Raw genomic sequence first — 23,028 nt, 5'->3', positions numbered from 1 at the left:
GCTGTGTGTATACAGGTGAAGCAGCAATTAAGCTCTTAGTATGGTCTCTGCCAGAGCAGAACTGCTGTATCTAATTCTATATTATATCCATTGCAGGTTATTGGTTCCCAGTGAAGTGCCTTCACTTCTGTTTTCTTTTCTTGGCATTTCACAGTAACAATCTTGCAGTTCTTCATGCCAAGTTTTGAAGATGCTTTTTCTCTCTGTGTCTTTAAGCAAAAGTAAGGATTCCCTGTCAGGATCACTGACAGCAGAGCAATGTGAAATGTAGCTCTTCTTAAAGTTAAGTGATTTACTAGGTTTTTAAGGTAAAATCCCTTTAGCCTGTGGCTCTTAATGTGCTATTAAGTCAAGATTAGAAAAATCCCTTTGCCACTGCCTTACACAGTAGCTAATAAGACCAGCTGGAAAATACAAGCCCTGATCCTCACTTACAAAGAGTCCTCTACATTGCCAAAACTTTTAAAGTTATCGTGGTTGGACTTGGGATTCTGACTTTAAAATGGCATTAAATCAAAATTTAATATTTCTTAATCTTCCCAATGCAGTAGACATTTATAAAGGATTATGCTTTGTTACTGCTGCAAGCTTCTGATCTTTCTGTAGAAAGAAGCTTTACCTTCTCGTAGGGATAAAGAAAAATACTGGAATGGTGTTAACAGTGATAACTGCGTAGTACGGAAACTAAGGTAAAACCTCAAAGAGCAGCGTATCAGTAGAGCTAGGTTGTATTAACTCCTGGCATTGTCATCTGGCAAGGATGCTGTATTTATAAGGCAGAGATACAAATATAAGTGAGTTTGCCTGGATTTTGGAGTAGGTCCTGTTTTCTACAGCATCCTACAGCTGTAAAGTAGTAGAGCTGATGCCAAATGCATATGGTAGTTATTCAGGCTGTTAATTCTTCACTAAGCTTAAGCTACTGATGTGGCTGTGGTTTCAGAAACAGGTGAGCAGGAGCACTGGTTTATGTATTTATGTGCATCTGGACCTGTGACATAACAAATATTGGCTGGGGTGGAAGACTAGTTAGTTTCTAAATGACTTCAGGCGCATGACTCCCACTGAAATTCACAGTTTCTCAGCTGAATATCTAATTCACGTTAACCATCTGTCTGGCTGGAAGATTTGACAACCTGAACTTAGCATCTAGCAGAAATGCAATGTTTAAAAAAAAAAAAATCTTTCTTTTCTTTCCCTATTGTAACTCTCAGACCAGTGCATTTTGAACACTGTAAATAAATAGGATGTCTCCTATAGAACTACTTGATATGCTTTCTGGCAGGTCCTCAACACCATCTGAATACAACAGAGAAATAAATGGCCAAATTCTGAATCTTACTTGCCAAATAAATTGTCATCTTGTGCATGAATAGTTATGTGGGAACAAAGGATGATTATGACATATGCAAGTCATCAGGAAGACAACTGTTCTGTCTCAACTCTTTTGCTTTGCTAAGCTTTTGGAAGTGTTACAGTGAGTAGGAACAGGGGCTTCTGCAGAGAAGGAGAGGGGAAACACATTGCTCTCCATTTGAAATGTGAAAGAGGAACACTGGTATTATCAGATTATTATTATGATTTCTTGTAGGGAGCTCAACGTTTGAACTGTAAAGATTTGGCTTTTCTTTTATAATTGACCCTCTAACGTTCCTGTTTTTTCCCATGTTATTTTGCTGATATTTGGTTGTCTAAATATATGAACATAAACTGCTACTTGATAACCTCTGCTCGTGCTGCATTTTTATCAAGTCACTTCCATATCCTGTGCATGCTGTGACTGACACGTTGACAAAAATAAAGAGTACCATAATGGATGTAACAATATTTTTTCCACACAGAACTGTCTGTGACCTAGGATGTGCTTGTGACTTATCTGGCAAGCTAATGAGCATTAGGTTTGGAGATGCTTTCATAATCTGTCTTTATTCCTGAGTCAGTTTATGCCTGAGAAAAGCAAGCATGCAGCTGAAATACCTTCCTGGTGCCACAGTTAACTCCCAGCTCAAGAAGGGAGCTTGTGCTGCACAGGTGTTTTTGATAAATTACTGGTTATTGCTTCATGCATCTGAAGAACTCTACTTATGAATTCAGAACAGGTAACAGGAAAGCAAGTATCACAGGTTAATTTAATGTGAGTTACACTGAAATGTGGCAACACTGAGTCTTGTGTTTGAGGAGGTGCTTGATTCGCTGTGACAGAGAAACTTCATCTGGAAGAGCAGAAGCCCAGACCCACTTTCCCCAACTGATAAAACAGAAATTAATAATTCAGTGTCTCAAATGGAGTGTATCTAAGTCGCTGGGGGGTTGAGGGACAGCTGAGCACTGCTTGGCTGGGCTGCTCAGCCTGGAAAAGATGTCCTGGAAAGTCTGCTTGGAGCTCCCTGTAAGCCTCATCAGGCTGCTGCTTCAGCAGAGCGCTTAGCCTTTGATCTGTGGGTTATGCAGGCGGTGTCAGTTTGCTCATTAGGGTTATGAAAATGTCTGTGTTCTGTGTTTAAACTTGCACTATTGTGCAACTGAACTGAAGCTCTAGAATAGCGTAGTCAAGTCTCTAATGACACTAGTAATTAGGACTTAGAGGTTTAATTTATCTACCAGTTTTTTTCATGCTTTCCATTCAGTAATCCAGTTTATGCATTTCCACATCCAACAGAAGTGGTTTGAAATGCGATACTTTATTAACATTCAGTAACCTTATTTTCCCCACATCTGTTTGCTTCCTGAGTTAATGATAAGATGTACCTTCTCTTTTTTTACTTACTGGATTCTGCACTCAGCACACTGTATGTTGCTTCAGGTACTTGTGCTGTTCTGTGGAGGACTTCAAAAAGACTGTCAAACACAGTAACAAGGTGATGGTTAGCAACCTGTTGCATCGGAAAAGATCTGTTACTCTGTAGCCTGGGGCTGCATTTGATAGTGCTTAAATAGTCAGCTCAGATCTATCCTTTCAGTTCTTGAATGGTGGTTTAGCAAATGTATAGAGCATTTGAATTGGGGAAGTAGCATTGAAGCATTCACAAGAGTACAAGTGTTAGGTAGCAGCTAGGATTACTTTGACAGTATATCAAATATAGTGATTTCTTGCCTTTCTGATTCTTATCAATGTGCTTTAAACTCCAGATTTGTCTTGCTTAGCAACAGTTAGAATGGCTTTTCAGTCCCATAGCTGTGCTGGGGGAATACACTTTCCATGTCCTATGTGTGTCATGATTTTCATGTTGTTGCTTTCCCCTCAGTTGTTTGATAGACCTCAAGCATTCAGACTGTTCCAATAATTGGAAGTTTTCCAATAATTGCCGTTTTATTTCTGGATCTATTATCTGTATTTTAATATATCTGAATATATGTGGATTTAGATCTGTCTATACGTTTTTCATACCTCTCTTGCTATTGTTAAAATTGTAAAGAAGAAATGGTCTTGGATTTTTATTTATTTTTTATGCAAACTGCATGGTTGAAGTCAGCTTTCAGCTCTGTGTCCCATTAGCTTTTTCCAGTCTCATAACTCACTCATTCCATTGCATGAGACTCAGCTTATTCATGTACAGTATGCAGATACAGGTGTATTGGCTTGTTAAGTCTTTTCTGATTGTGACTTGCCAATCCAGAATCCCTTGTGCTCCTTGAAAAGAAGAAAAATTAATATATTTGGTATAAATTCCTTGTGATCAAGAATTATTTGTTATAAGAGCTAGAGTCAGTTTTAAAGTGCTTCCTTTCCTATTGGGACATAAATTGTCCCGATAATGAAGAGAGAAAATAAGAGTCCACTGAGAAAGCATCCTCTGTGTCTTCTACTATTGTCTCATGGGAGGTAAGTGGGATCTGACTTTAAGCTTACTATTCAATCCAGAACCAGTCATAGAACAAATTCAGTTCCTGCCCCAGATGTACTGTTGCTTGGAAGGAGGTGATGCAAACAGGTCGAAGTTGGGCAACATTTGCAGTCATGCTTTGTCTTTTCTGAATGGCTTTAGAGTAATGAGCAGTGTAATTAACCTTGAATTTCAAGGGGTCAGACTCCAACAATCAGAGCATTTCTCACTTTAACAGACACTAAAATGTGGACTCTAATGCAGTCTTGCACCATTAAGCTGTCATTTGCAACCAGATCAATATATGACAGGGGAAAGATTAGGCTGTAGGGAATTACAGCTGCACTAACACTGATCTGAGTAGCCGAGAGTAGCTTTGCAGAGCTGAGTATCAGGAAGAAAGGAAGTGGGAGAGAATGAAAGCTTACATGTAGATTGACTTTGTCATTTTTGAGCTTGAACTACAGCTGGGTTTATTCAGTGAAGGACTGTGATGAGTGAATGCATCTGCAGATACAGTTACCTTTTGTTATCCTCCAGCCTTAGTCCTTCTGCATTACTGCACTTTAATCAGTGGAAAGTACCTGTGGGTTGTGCAATGGAATGGTATAAGAGAAGGATTTCAGCAAATCTTGCTATCCTGGTTTCAGCTGAGGTAGATTTGATTTCTTTCTTCATAGTGTCTGGTATAATGCTATGTTTTGGCTGTGGCAGAGAAGCAGTGTTGATAACAGGCCCATGTTTTAGTTGTTGCTGAGCAGTGCTGCACAGAGCTGAGGATGTTTCTGCTTCTTGTATTCTTGTTTCTGCTTCTTGTGGGGAGGGCTGATGGGGCACAAGGATCTGGGAGGGGACAGAACCAGGACAGCAGACCTGAACTAGCCAAAGTGATATTCCCTATGATATGACATCATGCGAAAAAACTTTTAAGAACTGAGGTGATTTGGCAGGGGGGCAGCTGCTGTTTGGTGACTGGCTGGGTATCAGTTTATGGGTGGTAAGCAATTGCGTTGTGCATCACTTGTTTTGTAGATATATACTGTCTTATTATCATTACTTTTGTTTTCCTTTTCTCTTCCTTTTCTGTCTTATTAAATAGTTTTTTTATCTCAGCCAGCAAGGTTTTTTTTTCCTGATTCCCTCCCCCATCCGACTGGGAGGAGGGAGTGAGCAAACGGTTGTGTAGGGCTGAGCTGCTGCTGGGTTAAACCACAATACTTTGTCAGAGCTTTATTTGTGGAACCATCTTGAACAAAAATATGAGAATATGAGATTTCATTGCTTAGATTGTTTAAAAGTGGACAAAACAGGAGGAGGAAGAAACATTACCCTCCTTAAGAATTAAGTGAATGACCCGTGATGTTTTTATACCCTGCCTCTACCCTTTATCCTGTGTTAAAAAGCACTTCAGCAGTATAGTCAAAACACTAATATGGCAGGGTGCAAAGGCCTGCTTTTCTGTCCACAGATGTATGAGGCTTTCTCCCTAATAAATTGTTGATTAAGGTCAAGAAAAGGTTCTCAAGCAACCTGCTTTATAGTCATGGTATTACCTGAAGTATTTAAATCCTGTTTCAGTGCTAAAAGGGGAAACAATCATTCTGGTCATCTTGCTTTCTTGAAAAATCCCACATAAGCTATGGGAAAAAGGAAAACACTCTTCTCTTTGCCTGATTAAATGTAAACTTGAGTGATTAGGAACCATGCTGAACCTTATCAGGTATGGTGAAATCACCAAGTAGAAATCACCTCCTTAACTTATATCAATCCTTAGGAACAAAAAAAAACACCAAATCATACAAGTGATTCCTCTTGTAATGAGTTTCCCAAATGCATCTCTCCAGTTCCTTTGTGATAAGTGGAATCTTTAAGTGATATCAAAATTTAAATTAATTTTACAATGCAGTATTTTATTGACACTTATTTTTGTACCAAATAGAAATACTTTATGAAAACAGATGTTTTCTTTCAACTTCCCCAGCAATTACTACCTTATTTTCTTACTGTTGCTTTATATATTCCTTATGTGAAGACTAATAAATCTTGTAAGGTCTGCAGCTTTTAGTGGCATGACTGCAAATAGGATGATAAATCTAGCATATTAACTTTGGTCCGAAAGAAAAGGTCATGTGTGGGGAATCTTTCTATTAATGAACATCATATGTAGCTATTCCTCTTTGAAATCTGTTCATAGTTTTAGTAGCTTGCCTGCTTTTTAAACATTTCAATCTAGATTATTGTGGATACAGCATTGTCAAATGTACTTTGAGGTACGTGAGTAGAAGTTATGAATACCTGGATGATCTTGAGGTGAAATCCCAGCTCCTCTGAAATTAATGATAATTTTGCTTTTGACTTCAGTGGGCAAGACTTTCATTCCCATTAAATGAAAGTTCTAAAATATTCTGCAACTCGTTGAACAGTTTAATATAGCCAAGTCTATGAATATCTGATATCTAGTAAAAAAAAAAAAAAAACCTCCCCTGCTACACTTACTTGTTCTCTTGTCTGCTGTGACTGGGCATTATTCCTGCAGTATTCTCAAAGCACAGCTGCTGCCCGCAGTGTCCCACTGGTGATGTCCCATGCCTCTCACTTGTTTCTTTTTTGGATATTACGGTTGCCACCAAGGCTTTCATCTTGAGTGGTTGATGGCAAATGGCTGCTGAAGAGTTAAATGAAGGCTGGGCTTCCCTGGACCGTTTTCCCCAGATATAGCATGGAGATGTCCCATTGCTAACTATTGTGAGGATACAGTCTGAGAGACCTCTGTCATATTTGTCTGAAGTTGGCCAATGCTTATGAAGGATGGGTGGGAGGTTCAGTTTCCTTAAACTATTTGCTGAATAAATAGCAGAAGTTAATTGCCCAGAATTTTTTAGGCCAGCAGATGGAAAAGAGAATCCGAAGTTGTGAATAGGTTCTCCTGGGTAATTGTGTTATGGAAAAAAATGAGAAACTGCTGTTGAGCATGCAGTTTGTCTCATTTGGACTTCTGAAAGCATTTCTGAAAGGTACTGGAGACTGAAATCTTATTTCTGTTCTGATTTCTTTAGAGACAACATAAAATCAACTTTTTAGATCATTTACTGCTCTTTCTGTAGATGTGGCTTTTGACTATACTGAAATGGTTGTGTCAAGGCAATTCTAAGTAGTATTGAAGCAAGTTATATTAAAGAATTAATTTTTGCCTGTAGCAAAAGTTTGCCTGTAGCTGAACTTTACATCTTACACAAAACAGTTTACAGTCCCTTTATTGGAGTGGGCTTTGTTTCAGCTTTACAGTTCAGGTGTGTGTCTAGTTGCCATAACTACTGGGCATTATACTGCTTTTTTTTGTGGGTTCCAGAGTATGTTCCAAAAGCATCAGGTGCAAATTCTGAAAAATTAATAGTATCTGGGAAAAGGGAATTGGAATCTTGCTTTCTTCTCATTGTCTTCTAGAGTTATTGCCAATGAGTGTTATGGTAGCTGATAAACCTAAGATGAAAACTCCATGTTACATTTGAAAGAATCTTTTTCAGTTTAGTACAGTTGCATTGTTAAATACACTTTATTGTCACCTTTTAAATATTGTCTTGGATATAAATATTCTAGGTGTGAGAGAGAATGTAATCTGTTGTTAATGTCATTGTCCCTTCTTTAGCTACTCTATTTGACAGGACTGGGGATGCACCATTCCCATAGGGCTTCTCTGTATGCTCGAGTAAATGCCAGACTGCTTTGATTTTCTTTCCATTTAATAGAAACAGGTCTGTCAGTGCCGAGCGGATGAATGAGCAGATGGATTTTCATGGGTGACTTGGTTAGATCAGCTCATGTTGTGTTATTGGGTGTGTACTCTACAATGATGCTTGGCAGCCTGTTAAGAAACACAACAATTTTTGTCTTCACGTATATGTCTGCAACTTTTCCTTGCCTGTTAAATACATGTGAAATCAAAATCTTTAGAAATTGGAGTAGTGACCTCCGAGCCATGTTTTAAGATGTTTTTTATTCTGCAAAAAATCCCCTATTTCTGTGTCAGAGAGTCCTGGCAGCTACTGGGAGACTGTCTTTTCCTTCTGAATTGTGTCATGATGTTGATTTGTTGTTGCGTGCTGACAAAGAAGCGTGGAAAGACCTGCATCTCTGTGCTTTGGAAGGGAGAGTGTTTGCTCGGAGTGGGAACATTGCCATAAAGGCAGCTAGTTCCAGGCAGCTGGGAAAGCTTGGGTACGTTTTGGCAGATTTTTTGGCAGATCTGTGTAGTCAGCCTTGGGTCTGAGGAGCTGGAGGAGCTGCTAGGGCCAGAGCCATTGGAAGATTTTGGCACTCTACCACATTTCTAAGAGCAAGATTAACAGACATCGCTGCTCACAAACCCTTTCCTGGTACTGAGCTTTGACTCAGACTGAATTTACTGCCTAATTTCAGTGATGATACCTACTAGTAAAAATACCATGAAACAGTCAGAGTAGAGTGCTTTGCATTAAATCAGGGACCTGGAGCTTATTGATTTTGTTGTTGTGTTGTTTGTTTGTTTTTTAGATACAGAAATCAATATAAGCCCTTTTTCTTCCCATAACCAGTGTATTAAATTTTTTGTGATGCGAATTCAAAACTTCAGATCCTAACATCTTTAGCTTTCAGAATACTATTATTTAAAGGATGCATGCATGTATTTTGTTCTTTTAGTTAAAACAGTTAAGAGCAAGTTTACTGGGATATGAAGTATTTCAGAGGTACAGTGAAAGTCTGATACAGGAGAAGCTAGTAAAGAGACAAACTAGCAATGTGATAAATGTGAAAAAAATGCTCCAATGTTGAAAGCCACTGGGCTTCTCAATAGTTGAATGAATAGTTGAATGTCCCATGTGATGGGACAGTTTTAAAACTGTGCTCTAGGGAAAATGTTGGGAATTATTCTGCTTTTGTACGAGAAGGAGCAGTTTTTGAAGAAGAGAAGGGGGGAAAAAACCACCTTTTTGCTGTTTTTCTTGATCCTTTGAAACCCAAACCTGTCAGTGTAAATTTCTAAAAACTGGACTTTGGTCTCTGTATGACAGCTGGTTCTGGAGATGGTAGGAGGATCTCCTAGCTGAATTTATTTAAGAAAAAAAAAACAAAACAAAACCTCCTGGATGTTGTTCAGTCGTTCAGTCTCTTCCTCCTCTCTTTCTTGAAGCTTACCTCCCCTTCCCTGTTTTTTTGATGAATGTGGTCTAGGAAACTGAAAAGAGGGGCTACAACTCGATAGGCCTGTGAATCCCATTGGATTTCATTTAAAAGAGAACAAGAATCTATTTGTCGTTTTGTTTTAGGGATGGCTTTTGAATACCAGCAAAATAGTGTTTCTTGTAAGCCATTCTTCCCCTGCTGCCCAGCTAACAGCCTGTATTGATTTTGATTAGATTTCTTTTCAGGAGTTGTTCAAAGGCTTGTGATCCAAGCTGTGCAAATGAGATGTTCAATTCACACAGGTGTCATCAATTAGCTCTAACGCATTGGCAACTATATAAAATTTGTGCTGTCCTAAGTGAAGGGTTGGGGAGTGTATCTAAATATTGCAGCATTCAATTATTTGTGGAGTAAATGAGCAAGGTGGGGAAAAGTATCCAGTATATCACAAAGATTTTAAAGCTATTCTGGTGTTCACATGGGTTTTCTGGGTTTTATGATGAAATGCTTCAGCTGTCTGTGTAAGTGTATAACTAATGTATGTGTGTCATGGTTTTGTGATTTTCAGTTATTGGTATTCCACATCATAACATCATGTAGTGGATGTACCTAGTTCTCAGAAGAGAAAGACTACTACAGTCCCCACGGTACTTTTCTCCTCTGTTACCATTTTTCCAGCCGGAGGGAAAAGATAAAAGCTCGCAGTATAAAAACTTGCAGATCATGAGACCTCGTCCCTTTTTTCCGCCGTCTCTCGTCTTGGCAGCACCTCGCTCTCCAGCCGTCTTATCGTCGGTAGTAGAGTAAGGCCTACCTTGACTTTGGGACATTCTCTCTCTCTGTATTGGATTTATCAGCTTAAATTGTAATTATATTGTATTATAGTGTGTTGTTTGGCATTCCGATATCTTATTTAGTAAATTAGTTTGTTTCTCCTCAGATTGTTGCCGCTGTTCTTTGCTCTCAGGGCCATCTCCTTACCCTTTTTCCCTTTTCCCTTTTCCCGGGGCATGGACCTGTGGATCCCCCGTCCCCTTCGTCACGGAACCGGGCCGAACGCCCGTAAACCGTTGACAATGTGTTTTATTGGTTTCCAGGGTAAGAGCTGTGATTTTTCTATCACTTGAGTTGTTCTGCAAACATATCCACTCTGCACTACATCTCTGAAAGGCATATTCCTGTGAATAAAACACATCAGTGTTTACTGCAGTAGATGCTTTGTTCCTTCTCACTTAGAATGTTCTTTTGTGCGGATCATCACTTTGAGCAGTTCCAGTAATACTGCATGTTCCCTGCTGCAGTAACCTCCTTCTGGCCCTGCCAGGCTCTCTCCAGTGCCTCTGGTGTCACAGCAGCATAATCACAGGCATTGCATGAAATCCTAGAGATGGACTATAGCTTGGCTAATGTGTGAGAGATGTGCAAGAATTGCCAGTTGTGACAAAGAAACAGGGTGTTGGGAGGATCCTGGTGAAATGAAGTCAGTAAAGTTGGGAAAAAGGCAGCACATGGAGGTATTGGATGAAGAGGCTCAGCAGGGATCAGTGGCTGGGATGGTAGCATCAGAGCAGACGCAAATTTGTGGATGACAAAGATTGGTGATGCATGAATTAGTGAGGGCAGGATCATCACTGCACAACCTGCTCCCTGAGAAGTGTGGATCTCTTTGTTACTGATGTAAGTCAGTACTTCAGTGCCAGGAGTGCATGCAGGCTCTGAAAAGAATGCGCAAGTCTTGAAGCATAAGTAATTTAGTGTGAGATCGTGGGGCTGCTGTACAGAAAAAGTGCAGGCCTGATGTGTGTTACAGTGGAGTAGTAAGAGTGTGAGTATCAGTGCCTGTGCCAGCACCAGGAAACTCCAGTACTGGTGAAGGAACAAGAGGGAAAAGAAGACACAATTTGCAGTTGTCTAGCTGTGGGGGGCATAGAGACCTCCTGAAGGAATTCTACACAGTTGTATATGAAAGACTGATGAACGACAAATTGAAAGCATTTACATTTCTTCATGCAAAAAAAAAAATTGCATTTACTGAGTATTAAAGAGCTTCTTAATATAGTAGAAACAGACATGGCAAGAACTGGAGTATGGAAAAAGGATAGTAGCTGAATTAAATGAAGTTGCATATTTTTAGCCAAGTTGTTCTCAAACCATGGTATTTCCCTAGGCACTGCCTAGTCAAATATGATTAACTGGGCATTATAAAGAAATAGCAGAGTAAAATGTCTGTGACGCATAGGTGGTCATCCTAGCTGATGCAATTCCCCTTTCTAGCTTTAACTCAGTAGCTGAAAACTTTATAAAGGTGGCATAATGTTTTTCAGCTTGCTCAAACTGTAGAAGGGTGTTCATTTTCATTTTGATTTGAATGAGGAAACTCAGGTTGGCTTTAGGATTTTGCTGGGAGTAGTTAATTAGTATCTATGCTGTCGCTTCTGTTAATTGTTTTTCTCACGTGCAGCAAGGCACATCTAACCTAAGGCCAGCCAAGTGAATCACCAGCAGACCTGGAAGAAGACCCAGTGTTACCTGGATCCCAGGCTGAGGTAGAGATGTTTTCTTGAGAGGACACATCTGTCCCTGAAAGCCAGCATGTTCTCCAGTCAATATCATTTCCTAACTCTGGAAAGCTGAACATGACAATGTCAATTAAGGCCAGAAAATCACAAAACTGTTTACTAAAAACCATGAGATCTTAAGAAATTTTATACGTATGCACACACCCCATAGATGTTATATATGCACTATGTGTATGTCCATATATACGTTTACACATAGTTATGTATACATATTGAACCAAACAACAACAAAACAAAGGTTCACATTTGCCATGGAACTTCTATGAAAATCTAAGGCAATGTTTCTGTAAGGCAAATGTTTCTCTTCAGTCATGGAGCACTGTGTTCAGCGCTGGCAACGCCAACTTACCTAAAGTCCAGTAATAGTTTCTATCACTGGGAATCTGTTGAGATTTTGACATCTCTCCTGTTTGTTTGAATGTTTAGAGGTCAGAACAGTGAACACGTTGATCTCTGTACCATACTTTCAATCCCGAATGTCTTCTAGCAGTGTCACTTAAAATGGTTCGCATAAATACAAAAAATTAGTACTTTATCCTCTGGTTTTTATATTTTCTCATTAAATTAAGAAATCTCTTAATGGCAATTGAGTGGTAGTCACTTCTGTAGTATTCAGGATAGCATAACTACAATTCTTTTGCACATAAATAACCTTACAAAGAAATGGCACTGTTTGGGTGCTTCTGGCTTTTATTTTAGATGCTTGGCATGTATGCTGCTGGTATGTAGTACCCAGAAGACAAGCATAGAAGTGCTTGAGTGAGTTTCTTAGGGAACTGAACAAGTAAGATCAACCTGCCAAGGAATTTAGATAGCTGATTTTAAACAATAGCTAATAATGTGTATGAAACACTGAGAATTCGTGTTTAAAGCTCTTTGTGTTTTTTTTTTCCTTTCTTAAAGTGATTTGTTTATTAATTTTGAATGTCTCCTTTTGTAGTGGCTAATGATGAACAAAGAGCTGCAGGGTTCAAGTGGGTTTAGGTCCAGTCATCCTTCCAGTATGCCAGTAGCATTGGGGTCGTATGATACGAGTTGATACTATGGGAAATAAATCAACAGGCTTGAATCAAGTGGCCACTGTTACCTTCTGGCACCAAGGCAAAAGAGGGAGCTGAAGTTAATTTGTGAGCTGTGGAAGAGACTGCCCATGTCCTAGATGGTGTCACCTGTCTGTGACCCATGTGGTTTATCATCCAGCAAAAAAAAAAGAATTGATCCATTGTACCTAAATAAGTTTCCCATTGCATTACAGTGATGCTCAAATGCTAGGCACCTGTGGAAGGGATTTGCTGTGAGCTGCAGTGCCCTGACCCAGAAGTTGTGCTGCTTGGGGGCTGGATGCTGAATTAGTGGGGAAAAGTCTTCTCCCAAACTTGGGGGGAAAAAAAAGTCGCAGCTGATTAGAGAGAGGCCATTGCCTGTCATTATCCATCACAGGGTGGGAGTGGTGTTATGTGAGAAAGCTCTGGTCAAATGTCTATGATCTATTTCTCCCTAGCAGTGTGTGAATTAATTTTACGAATCGAGAACATTAGTGGTCAACTTCTGTAGAGGGAGACTTGGACTTCATCATAAAGAGATGATATTCTGCCTGGGTTGAAATAAAGGCTTTGTGGACATGGAGGTGGAATGGACTGAGGTGTCTGCTGTGTGCTTAATCTCACTTGACCTGTTGTTAGCTATACCTGGACTTATATCCTTTAATTGTTCAGTTATGCTCAGTTACGTTTGCCTTCATCCAGTCCTCCATCATAGAATCATAGAATTAGCTAGGTTGGAAAAGACCTACAAGATCATCCAGTCCAACCATCCACCTACCACCAATAACCCCACTAGACCATGTCTCTCAATGCTATATCTAAATGTTTCTCGAACACCTCCAGGGACGGTGACTCAACCACCTCCCTGGGCAGCCCATTCCAGCACCTGACCTTCCTTGCTAGACAGCTCAACTTTGCCTCAAAAGGTATTTCTGGCGTCTTGTGACTATGTTGTTTCCATGCTGTTAGGCACAAAAGTGCAAATATCACCTTAGTTTATTTGGAGATGAATTTAGATGAGATTATTGCCCTCAGCTTCTCACGGCTTGGTTTTAGTTTTTCCACTAAGTAACTCAGTCTGTGCAATTATGTTACCAATAAAAAACTCATAGGAGCTTCAGAAATAAAAAACCAAAGGAATATGTCTGTGTCTGGTATTTTTAGAAGATATCTGTAAGGAAAAACATTAATAACAAAGCAATGCATTCAGCTTTCAAGGTATCCGATGATGGTATCAGCCCTGAAATATTGCAGTATTTCGTTAATCTTTGGTATTTTTTCATTCTTATACCTTTGTCCTTCTTGAAGGACTTGAAATAAAAAATGCAGTTAATATGGGGCTTAATGCTACTCTTCTTGATTTTGTTCATGTAGTTAGCATTTTGTGATCTGTTTTCTAATACATTAGCTCTACCTTTTTTTCTATGCCCTATCTAAAACAAAACAGGTTCAGGAATTACCCTGTTTGTATCTGTTAGCTAGTCCAGATGTCTTAACGGATGTTTAAGAAATGTTAATGTTAACTGAAAATATTTCTCAGAAAGGAACAAATACTTTCCCAGGTATATCAAGATAGATATCAAAGCTATGCACTATTAAGTGTGCTACCTGTCTCTCTATTTTGTTTTATGCACCATTTCATAGATAAAGCTGTTCTACAGATTTGTTTGGTGAAACATTGGACTTCTGTTTAATTGTGTACCCTATGTCAAGTCAGGTTTTATTTGTTATTTTAGCTGCTTCAGTTTGTTAGCATTTGTGGAGTTGTTTCTACTTTCTGGGGCTTCTTGGGCTTTTTTTATTTGCTGCTTCTTCAGTACGCAAAAATCTCATATGTAAGTGGGTCCAGCCAGTACTGTCAGTGTGAAACATGTAGAAGAGGGTTACCAAAATGTGCTTTCTGAGGGATTAATTAGTGAACTTCATCCTAGTGTCTCTGACTGCACTTGGGAACAAGTTCAGTTTTTTCCTTCTGCCTCCACAATGACATGCATATTTACTGTGTTTTCTTTTTATCCCTGGTGACATTCCGCCATCGTGGGATTTTTAACAGAGCATTTGTAGGCTTCTTTGGATGAAAGTTTCTCATTGCTGATATGATGGCTTTGAGTTTCAATTCCTGCTGCACAGTATTTTTCTCCAGACAGCTACCAGCTGGACAGCTGTGTGCATTAATCTGATGTGTTTGGTTTCAAGGGATTATGCTAAGAGAAATAAGTGTCAGTGTATGGATAGCAAACTTTATTTCACTTTTGCTAAAACATACCCACACGTAAGGAATAAATGAAGCTTTGCTTCCATGAAGAGTCTTGGTCAGCAAAATCTGATCCTCACAAAAACATGTTGGGAATCTATATCAGCAATGTGTAGTTTCTGGAGTCAATATTAAATATGCATTTTGGTACCTCTGTATAGTATTTTTCAAAGAGATCTGTTATTTTCTTAGCAGGTTGAAGTTGAAGTTTATCGGAGAGATTCTAAGAAGCTTCCTGGGCTGGGAGACCCTGACATTGACTGGGAAGAGAGTGTCTACTTGAACCTCATTCTACAGAAGGTAACAGTAATGCTTACTTAATTTTCATATGCTATTCATGGTAGAGAGGTTTAAGGGGTAAGCTTTAGTCTATCCTCTTTCCTCTCTAGCATTGGAGGGATGTGAATGTCTCTGGAAAATGGAAGTAAAACATGTTTTTTTTATTTTGTTTGTCAGAGTCTGAATGAACAAAACCAGGAATAATTATTATTTTCCAGTAGAGTCTTAATAGCTTTCTTAAAAGTCTTTAAATATATCCAGTGAAGCTGAGCTGAATATTATTATCTGAAAGTTTTGCAAAATGGAAGACTTTGTCAAGTATAGTAGTTGTTGAGTGTGAACAAGACCATTAGACCAGCAGTGGTTTCGTTAGTTCACAGTACAGCCAAGAGAGGAAACTGCTAAATGAAAATGCAACGGGATTTTTCTGCTATATACATCAGAGCTATATTAAACCTTTTCTTTTTGTTAGTGGAAAGATGAAGATAGCACATCCTATTTTTTTAATTGCCTCATGTTGTTCAGTTACTGCATGTTACGTTGGTGCTTTGAGAAGGCGAATGCTATTGGAGTCATTCCAAGTCTCTGAAAAGTTTTGTTGATTATGGTTTTTAAATGAGACTGCTGGCTTATTGCGCACATCCTGGAGAATAACTTTTTTATTCTCTCCCCTTCCTCCCAAAACTCAAATTGCGGAAGTTCCCTGCAGAGGGTGGTTTCTGTATGTATTTGGCGTTAAAACAGAATCTGTTTTAATGCCACAGACAGAATTTGGAGATGCTGCTACTGTTGGACATTGGTGTCCAGAGCTGCTACACATCTAAGTGTTTTCAGGTCATTTGGCAGATTCCATTAATGCTTTCTGATCTTTCTCATTTTTTGCTTGATTATTGTTTTCATTTTCCCCTTTTTGAAAGAAGGAAATATATTTTCCATTTCTACTGTGAAGTGTTCTGTGCATCATGCTCATTCTCCACTTGACCAGTAAGCTTAGTGTTAAATAATACTGACAGATGTTTCTTTACCCATATGCTGTGCACTCCAGCAAGCATCTCCGTAGCAATACTGAAAAATCTTCCGAGTTGGTCCACAAATTTGTGTATTTATTATCAAGAAAACGGTAGGGATTTCAGGATGGTAAAGGGAATAGCAATACCAAAACATTTTACTTCTTAGCTGGAGGGATGAAAGAAATGAAGACGGAATGTGTTCTGCTATGTGCATTTTATTTTTTTCTGACTCTAAAACTTCATTTCTCTATCTGGTGTCCTTGGTTTTAGCTGGATTATGTGGTGACATGTGCTGTGTGCACACGCTCCGATGGAGGAGATATTCACATTCACAAAAAGAAATCTCAGGTGAGATTACCCTATTTTTATTGTGGATAAGAGGCTAGCATCCAGTACTGGCTGATCCTAAAAACTGTATCAACACTAGCACAGCAGTTCTCATGCTGTGCTCTGTCACAGGTTCACCCTTGTGAAACAGCTCAGGTCTGCCTGCTGACGCATCCTGCCAGTCAGCTAAATGTGGGATCTAAATGTGCTTTGTAGCCCCTCTCAAAAAGCCATGAAGACCTCTCTGTGCTCTCTAGATTTATATCTTTGCTTACTGGATTTGAGAAGAGTGAGCTGAGAGGAGTATGTCTGACTGTTAGGGTAAAATCAGAGGTTAAACCCAGTTCGTACAGGACGTGAGTTATAAGAAACCTGCAGGATAAATCTGTAATTTAGCAATATTAAATGGTAGGCAATTTACTGATTGGCATCTTATCTTTCCATTGTTTTTATGCAGTTTTTATTTTCTTCCTTAAATTGTTTATTCCTTCCATCAACCTACAGAGGGCTTTTATCACTCATATGTGTGCAGCATGCAGTTAATCCAGGGTTTAGCACACGGGAGGAAACTGAATGATAAGTATAAAGTGGATAATATTAAGAAACCCTAGACTTCTTCCCTCATTTTTCAACAGTTCTTGCAATACATTTTCCTATTTGACAGAAGTTCTACTCTAAAAGGCTCCTGTTGCATAAACTGTTTGTCACAGAGATTTCAATTTCTTTAGTTCACTCAGCTGCTTCTGTGGCTTTAGCTAAAATAAGTCAGTATTTTAAAATTCTTTAACCAGTTTTACTTCATTGAAAACAGTTGTTTTTCCTACAAAGAAAACTAACAATGCTGATTATTGTATTTATAATTTGCATGTTGGGCACAAAAATCCCTCCTAGCAAAGTTAAGACACCGCATTATAGCATTGACAACAAGTCTTTCTTTTCTTGTTGCTGTTTCTGCTGTGTACAAGTCCAAATTAACTTCTGCAAAATTCTTCTGAGAAAAAGAAATCTGTAAATATTGAGCGTGCCTTTGAAAACTAGGAAGATGAGAATAAGAAGCCTGCCCAAAGCACTTGGGCAATGTTCTGTGGAAGAATGAGGTTTTCTATTCCTCATTTCTTGAGGCTTATAATGTGAGGCTGCTTACAAATTTTACTTTGTCTCCCCTTTTCTAGGAGAAACTTGGAACGTGTTAAAATTCACCTTGGCATCCTAATACTATAAAGCTGTTGTATGGAGAAAGGAAAAAGGGCAATTCTGTGTACTGTACTAAGCATATTTGCATTAGGACATTTCATTGAAACATGCATGAATCTACTTTTAGAGATCTATGTTACTGCTCTGATTGTTGTTGCTTTAGAAAGCATATGTTATGCTGCCAGTGTGCAGATAGATATTGAGTAGGAAGAAGCCCTGCTTAGGAGTATGACTTGCTGTACTGCTCCAAAGCTGCAATGGAGCTACCGTGTTCATACCAGTAGATAGAGTGCCAAAGGCATGGCTTAGGCAGATTGACTTCCCCTCAATTATTCTTGCAGACTACACTGATTTTCTTCTGGCTTGAAAATAAGATCTCTACAAACTGTATTTTCCTTCACTGTGTCTTACAGGAGATGAGTTTGTGGTTTGTGTCTTTTTGTTGTGGTTTTTTTTTGTTGTTTGTTTTGTTTTTGCTTTACATTGGATGGCGTTAGAACAAGGATGCCTTGAATATGTCATTGTTTCAGGCATCAGTCCAAGAAGCAGCAGCATTTCTTTTTAGTAATCTTACATGTAACTCATGATTTTTTGTTGAGTGGTTTTGAATAAGAACATCACAAGCTTGATAGCTTGGGTAGATTCAGATCTTATAGGCTGTGGTGAATGTGTTGAGAAGACTTGGTGTGTTTCCTTAATTCAAAGCTTTGTAAACAGAAGTGAATGCAAAGAAAGCTACTTAATATGAATTCCTCTCCTTCTTTTGTTGTTTGCAGTCTTGTTGGACTGCTAAAATCTAAAGCCTTCAGCTTTTAAAATGTTGGTAGTTTTGGAGAGAAATGAACAAAGGGGATGAGGAATTGCTTCAGAGGGGGAGGACTGTGCTACAGGAAGCATGGTGGCTAGGGAAAGAAACGAAAGTGGAAGGTGGGGATGAGAAGTCAAGTTCTTGTCCACTTGAGAGCCTCATGTCTCCTTACTGGTTAATACTGATCTTACTGTGAGAGTGAACAAACAGCAACATTTGTTGCACAGTGGCAGGTCAGCAGCTCCGCAGTAGCGCTCTTGCTGTCTGTGTTTTTATATTACAGCAGACTTCAGTAACTTCGAGACAACTCAAGATGGTTTTCTGTTAATGAAAAGCATTACCATAGATTGCTGAGAGCTCAGATGCCTACAGAAGCATCTGGTATGGATTAATCGATTGTTTGCACATGAAAACTCAAGAATTTCATGAGCAGAAGTTTCTGTCATTATTGTAAGATGAGTTTTGCTTGTAGTATGTCCAGCTTAAGTGCAGGTGTTGGCTGATTAAGCAGTGTTGACCATGGTGTTTTGACATTGCTTGCCTCATATTCAGTGTGTTTGTTCCTGAGAAGATGTAATTTTCTTTTTCAATATCTTTCTCAGCAAGTGTTTGCATCTCCTAGCAAACACCCAATGGATAGCAAAGGAGAAGAGTCAAAGATCAGCTATCCCAACATATTCTTCATGATTGACAGTTTTGAAGAGGTGAGTTCCTTGCTGCAGCAGGGTTTTGTCGTATACTAGTCTTATATCCTCAGTAGTTGTTTTCTGGGACTTTTGGACAAATATTCTTGGCTATTTGAGGGTTATATTCCAGGGGAACTTACTGCGCAAGTCATGGTGATTGTTTGATCTTCCTCATTCTTTAATATGTCTGAAATCTGGATTTAGAGTTGAGTTTTGGTGTAGGTCTTCATGACAGGCTGAAGCAAGAGGGAGTGATTTTTAGAGATGCCTGTCCTAACGCATGATGTGTGGTGGGCACTGCCTAGAGTCTATGGTCTTTGGAAAAGCTGGGATGGAGCCTGCAGATTCCTTGCTTTTTCCCATTGACTTTGAATCTGCATTAGGCATAAGGAGAATCATGGGAATCTGAATGTATTTGAACTTTGACAGGTGCAATTTTCCTTGAAGTGTTTCATCTTGCATCTTGCAGGTTTTCAGTGACATGACTGTGGGAGAAGGAGAAATGGTCTGTGTGGAGCTGGTGGCCAGTGACAAAAGCAACACTTTCCAAGGAGTCATTTTCCAAGGATCCATCCGCTATGAAGCACTCAAGAAGGTCTATGACAATAGGGTAAGGTGCTCTGAATGACAGTGTCTTGCAGTAATGATGCTAACCACAGTTTTGGTACTGAGACGGTTGGCTTTTTGTCCTGTTAGATCACCTGCATTGTAATTTATCCTATTTGGCTTTGAAAGCTGCTCCAAAGTTGGTGCTTTTTGTCTCAAATGGCTGAGATTGCTCAGATCAGGATATATTAGTCTTGTGTTTGCCAAAAGGAGTAAAGCTGCTAAGCATGGCAGGATGTGACACCATAATAGATCTGAATAACAAAGTTCTGGGAGCCCTCTCATTTTTCTGAAAGCTCATGGGTTTTTCTACTTACCTCTGAGAAGGCATGTTTTACAGGGAGATCTTAAACTCTGACATGTGTTATATGTACAGTGTTTCTTTACGCGAGTACAGAGCATACTACATTGAGTTTCATTGCTGCAAAAGTAGTTTTCATTGTTTTCTGATAGAAATGTGAAATGCCATCACTTGCAGCTTCAAATTCAGTAATTAATGTTGAAATTGAGAGACGGCAAGAGCCAATAAACTTTATAAAAGGTTTGCTGTGAAGACAGTACTGAAAAGTTAAAAGAAAAAAAAGCCAATTGATGCCTACTGTGACTGTAAACTCCTTCATTTCCCTTTGTTCCTATCCTTTTCAATAGAGATCCTGAACAATTTCTCTTCTCCCTGTTTTAAATGTGAGTAGTTTTGTAACTGTTCTTCCAAGGAACATGAAACTCAAGTTTTCTCTATCCTGCCATCATCTTATTGTCTGAAATTATCAGCAGGTGAGAATGCAGAGCTGCTAAAGACTAAATAAGAGTAAAGTCTTGCAGTGGAGAGGCAACACTTGATGTGTTAGTATCATCTTGTAGCTGAGGAATGTCCTATTTGACCATGCTGCAGTTTTGTTTTTTTTATTAGGTGAAAAATAAAATGGTTTATTTTAATATTTGCTTACAGCTAAAGGCAAATCTTAAAAGTCTGACTTCTTTGTATTGTCAAAAGAGAACAGCAGCAAGCTATGTGTACTTCTGAAGGTTACTTGGTTTTAGTTGTCTGCTTTAATTCTTAGTGCAGTATGGATTGTTATATTATGAACAAACTTGGCCCCTTAAGGGTTTAAAGTGCTGAAAGTTGTGATAAACCATTGAAGCTTGTGGATAGGTCCTTATTTCACTTGACAAAACCTTCACCATTTTGATATTGTTCTGTTCTCTTTTGCATTTCTCAGTTCAGTTTTCAGTTCAATTGTGTTGAGTGGAAACCAAGCCCTTTTCTCTGCTGAGAGTTGAAAAGCTGTTAGGGTTTTGTGGCAAGTGATGTTGTGGTGCAGGTGTTAATTGTGCATCAGGACTCTGTCTTTACACTTTGGGCTTGACAATGTGAATATAAAAATGTCAGAATTATGCTTGGTGTAAGGTAGGCACACAGCCCCATTCTGGATGAGTTTAGTTGTGTCTATGGTGTTTTGACTCAAGCATCCCTGTGGACCTGTGAGGAGTTGCGCATGTGCCTGCCTTTGCTCCAGTGTGCCATGGTGTGTGGGCTTGGGTAAAAGGCTTTTTTTAATTTCAGTATGTCGTGGGATAACTCTGCTTTTTGGATAGCTGAAGGAATTGATTCTTCTCGGAGCCACTGTTGTATCTGTAAAATTGCTTTCCCTTTAGAATTCACGTTGTTGTGGCTTAAAATGCTTCCTAAGAAGCAAGATAATGACCATTATTTGCTATGTTTTCACTCGTACTTAAATAACTGCTTTCAGAGAACATCATATTTTATATTTGGAGGTGAAATTATGTGTATTTCTTTCCTGTTTTGGTGCACTGTAGGTGAGTGTTGCAGCAAAGATGGCTCAAAGGATGTCTTTTGGCTTTTATAAATATAACAACATGGAGTTTGTCCGAATGAAAGGGCCCCAAGGGAAAGGACATGCAGAGATGGCAGTGAGTAGAGTACCTACTGGCGACACTTCACCGTATGGAACAGAAGAAGATTCAAATCCAGACTCCCCACTGCATGAGAGGGTAAGTAGACAGAAATACTGACCTAAGGTGAAGCATGGATATGTTTTACTTCAGAGTCAGTGGATGGACTGAAGCTGGAATTATCTGACATCATGGTTCTGAACTTAGTTTTGCACGTGTATATTTTGATTATATTCAGTATATGCAGATGGATTTTTGTCATGGTTTCCCTTGAGCAAATACTGAATGCAGAGACGAATGCGTGATTCATATTTCTGGAGGAGTGTTTTGTTGAAACAACAGCAATGTTGATGCCAGGGAAAATGATGGTTCTGCCTATTTTCTATGAAAATTAATAGATTCAGTCTCTGTACAAGATGGGGTTTACCTAGAAACATGGAATTCATATGTGGTATAGCTTTCTTACTAAACCTCACAGATGATTTTTGAGGAGTTGTATGGGGAGATTTTGCCAGCAGTGGGAAGGTTATAGTTCTTGCTTTGATATTATAAGTCTAGATGCAGAACCATAGTTACGCATATGCTTAATTCTAAAAGAAGCACAGTAAAATACTAATAAAGTAAGTCCAGAGATGCTGATTTGGCCCTTATTCAGTCCTAAGCATTGTTTTCAGTTATGGCATTTAACCTATTCAATGGCGATTAGACAGCATGCCTTTAAAATATATGTACAGTCGTGTCCTGACCCAGGCAGCATGATTATTGATTCCTATGTAACATCATTAACTCTGTAGTTCATAGGCCAACAGAGCTGCTTCCAGAAGTGTCCATGGAAGAGTGTGACTTCTGGGTTCCTAAAAGGCCAAATGAGCAGTCAGCACCGAGCTCATTAACTGAAAGTGTATGCTCTGTACTGTAGAGAGACAGCCTGAAGAAACCATGCCTGGTGGGACTTCCTGAGCTTTTAGCTCCTGGGCTTCCAGTGTCTCTGTTTCATTATTGCTCTTTGCTAATAGCTTTAATGGCCATTTGTCTGTTTCTGGTTTTCCCTCCAGGTGTGATATGAAATGACTATGGAATTAAAAATAAATTGAGACAAGCATAGGTTAGAGATCAAGTGCACTTATGAGAGGATCATTTGGGTGATAGAATGTTTCTATTTTTTTTTTTTTTTTTGCATTAATGACGGAAGGATAACATAAGGGTTTCTTCAGTGCAACACCGATGTGGTTTGGCTGTCATCCTCAGTTGCATATTATCTCCCTCCTTATATGCAAGGACAGATAGAAGCGGTGTCAGATCTCATTTTAGGAAACATTATAGGATTGTTAAATCAATAGTGTG

At 39.1% G+C, this 23,028-nt stretch overlaps 1 protein-coding gene across 3 annotated transcripts in view; it reads left to right on the top strand.

Moving 5' to 3' along the window:
- The window catches only part of KIAA0930 (KIAA0930 ortholog), a 67,197-nt gene that overhangs the window by 33,037 nt on the left and 11,132 nt on the right, over positions 1–23,028 (top strand). For 2 of the 3 annotated variants that reach the window (XM_021392992.1, XM_021393010.1), the window contains exons 3-7: positions 15,053–15,160; positions 16,420–16,497; positions 19,081–19,182; positions 19,634–19,774; positions 21,589–21,783. In XM_021392992.1, the coding sequence (XP_021248667.1) occupies positions 15,053–15,160; positions 16,420–16,497; positions 19,081–19,182; positions 19,634–19,774; positions 21,589–21,783 (624 nt within the window). The remainder of the gene's footprint in view (positions 1–15,052; positions 15,161–16,419; positions 16,498–19,080; positions 19,183–19,633; positions 19,775–21,588; positions 21,784–23,028) is intronic. The other variant, XM_021393002.1, reaches the window with a different exon arrangement.

This window comes from Numida meleagris, chromosome 1 (assembly GCF_002078875.1).
Source record: "Numida meleagris isolate 19003 breed g44 Domestic line chromosome 1, NumMel1.0, whole genome shotgun sequence".
NCBI lineage: Eukaryota > Metazoa > Chordata > Aves > Galliformes > Numididae > Numida > Numida meleagris.
Note: the sequence above shows the minus strand (reverse complement) of the source record. Positions and strands in the feature narration are given on the sequence as shown.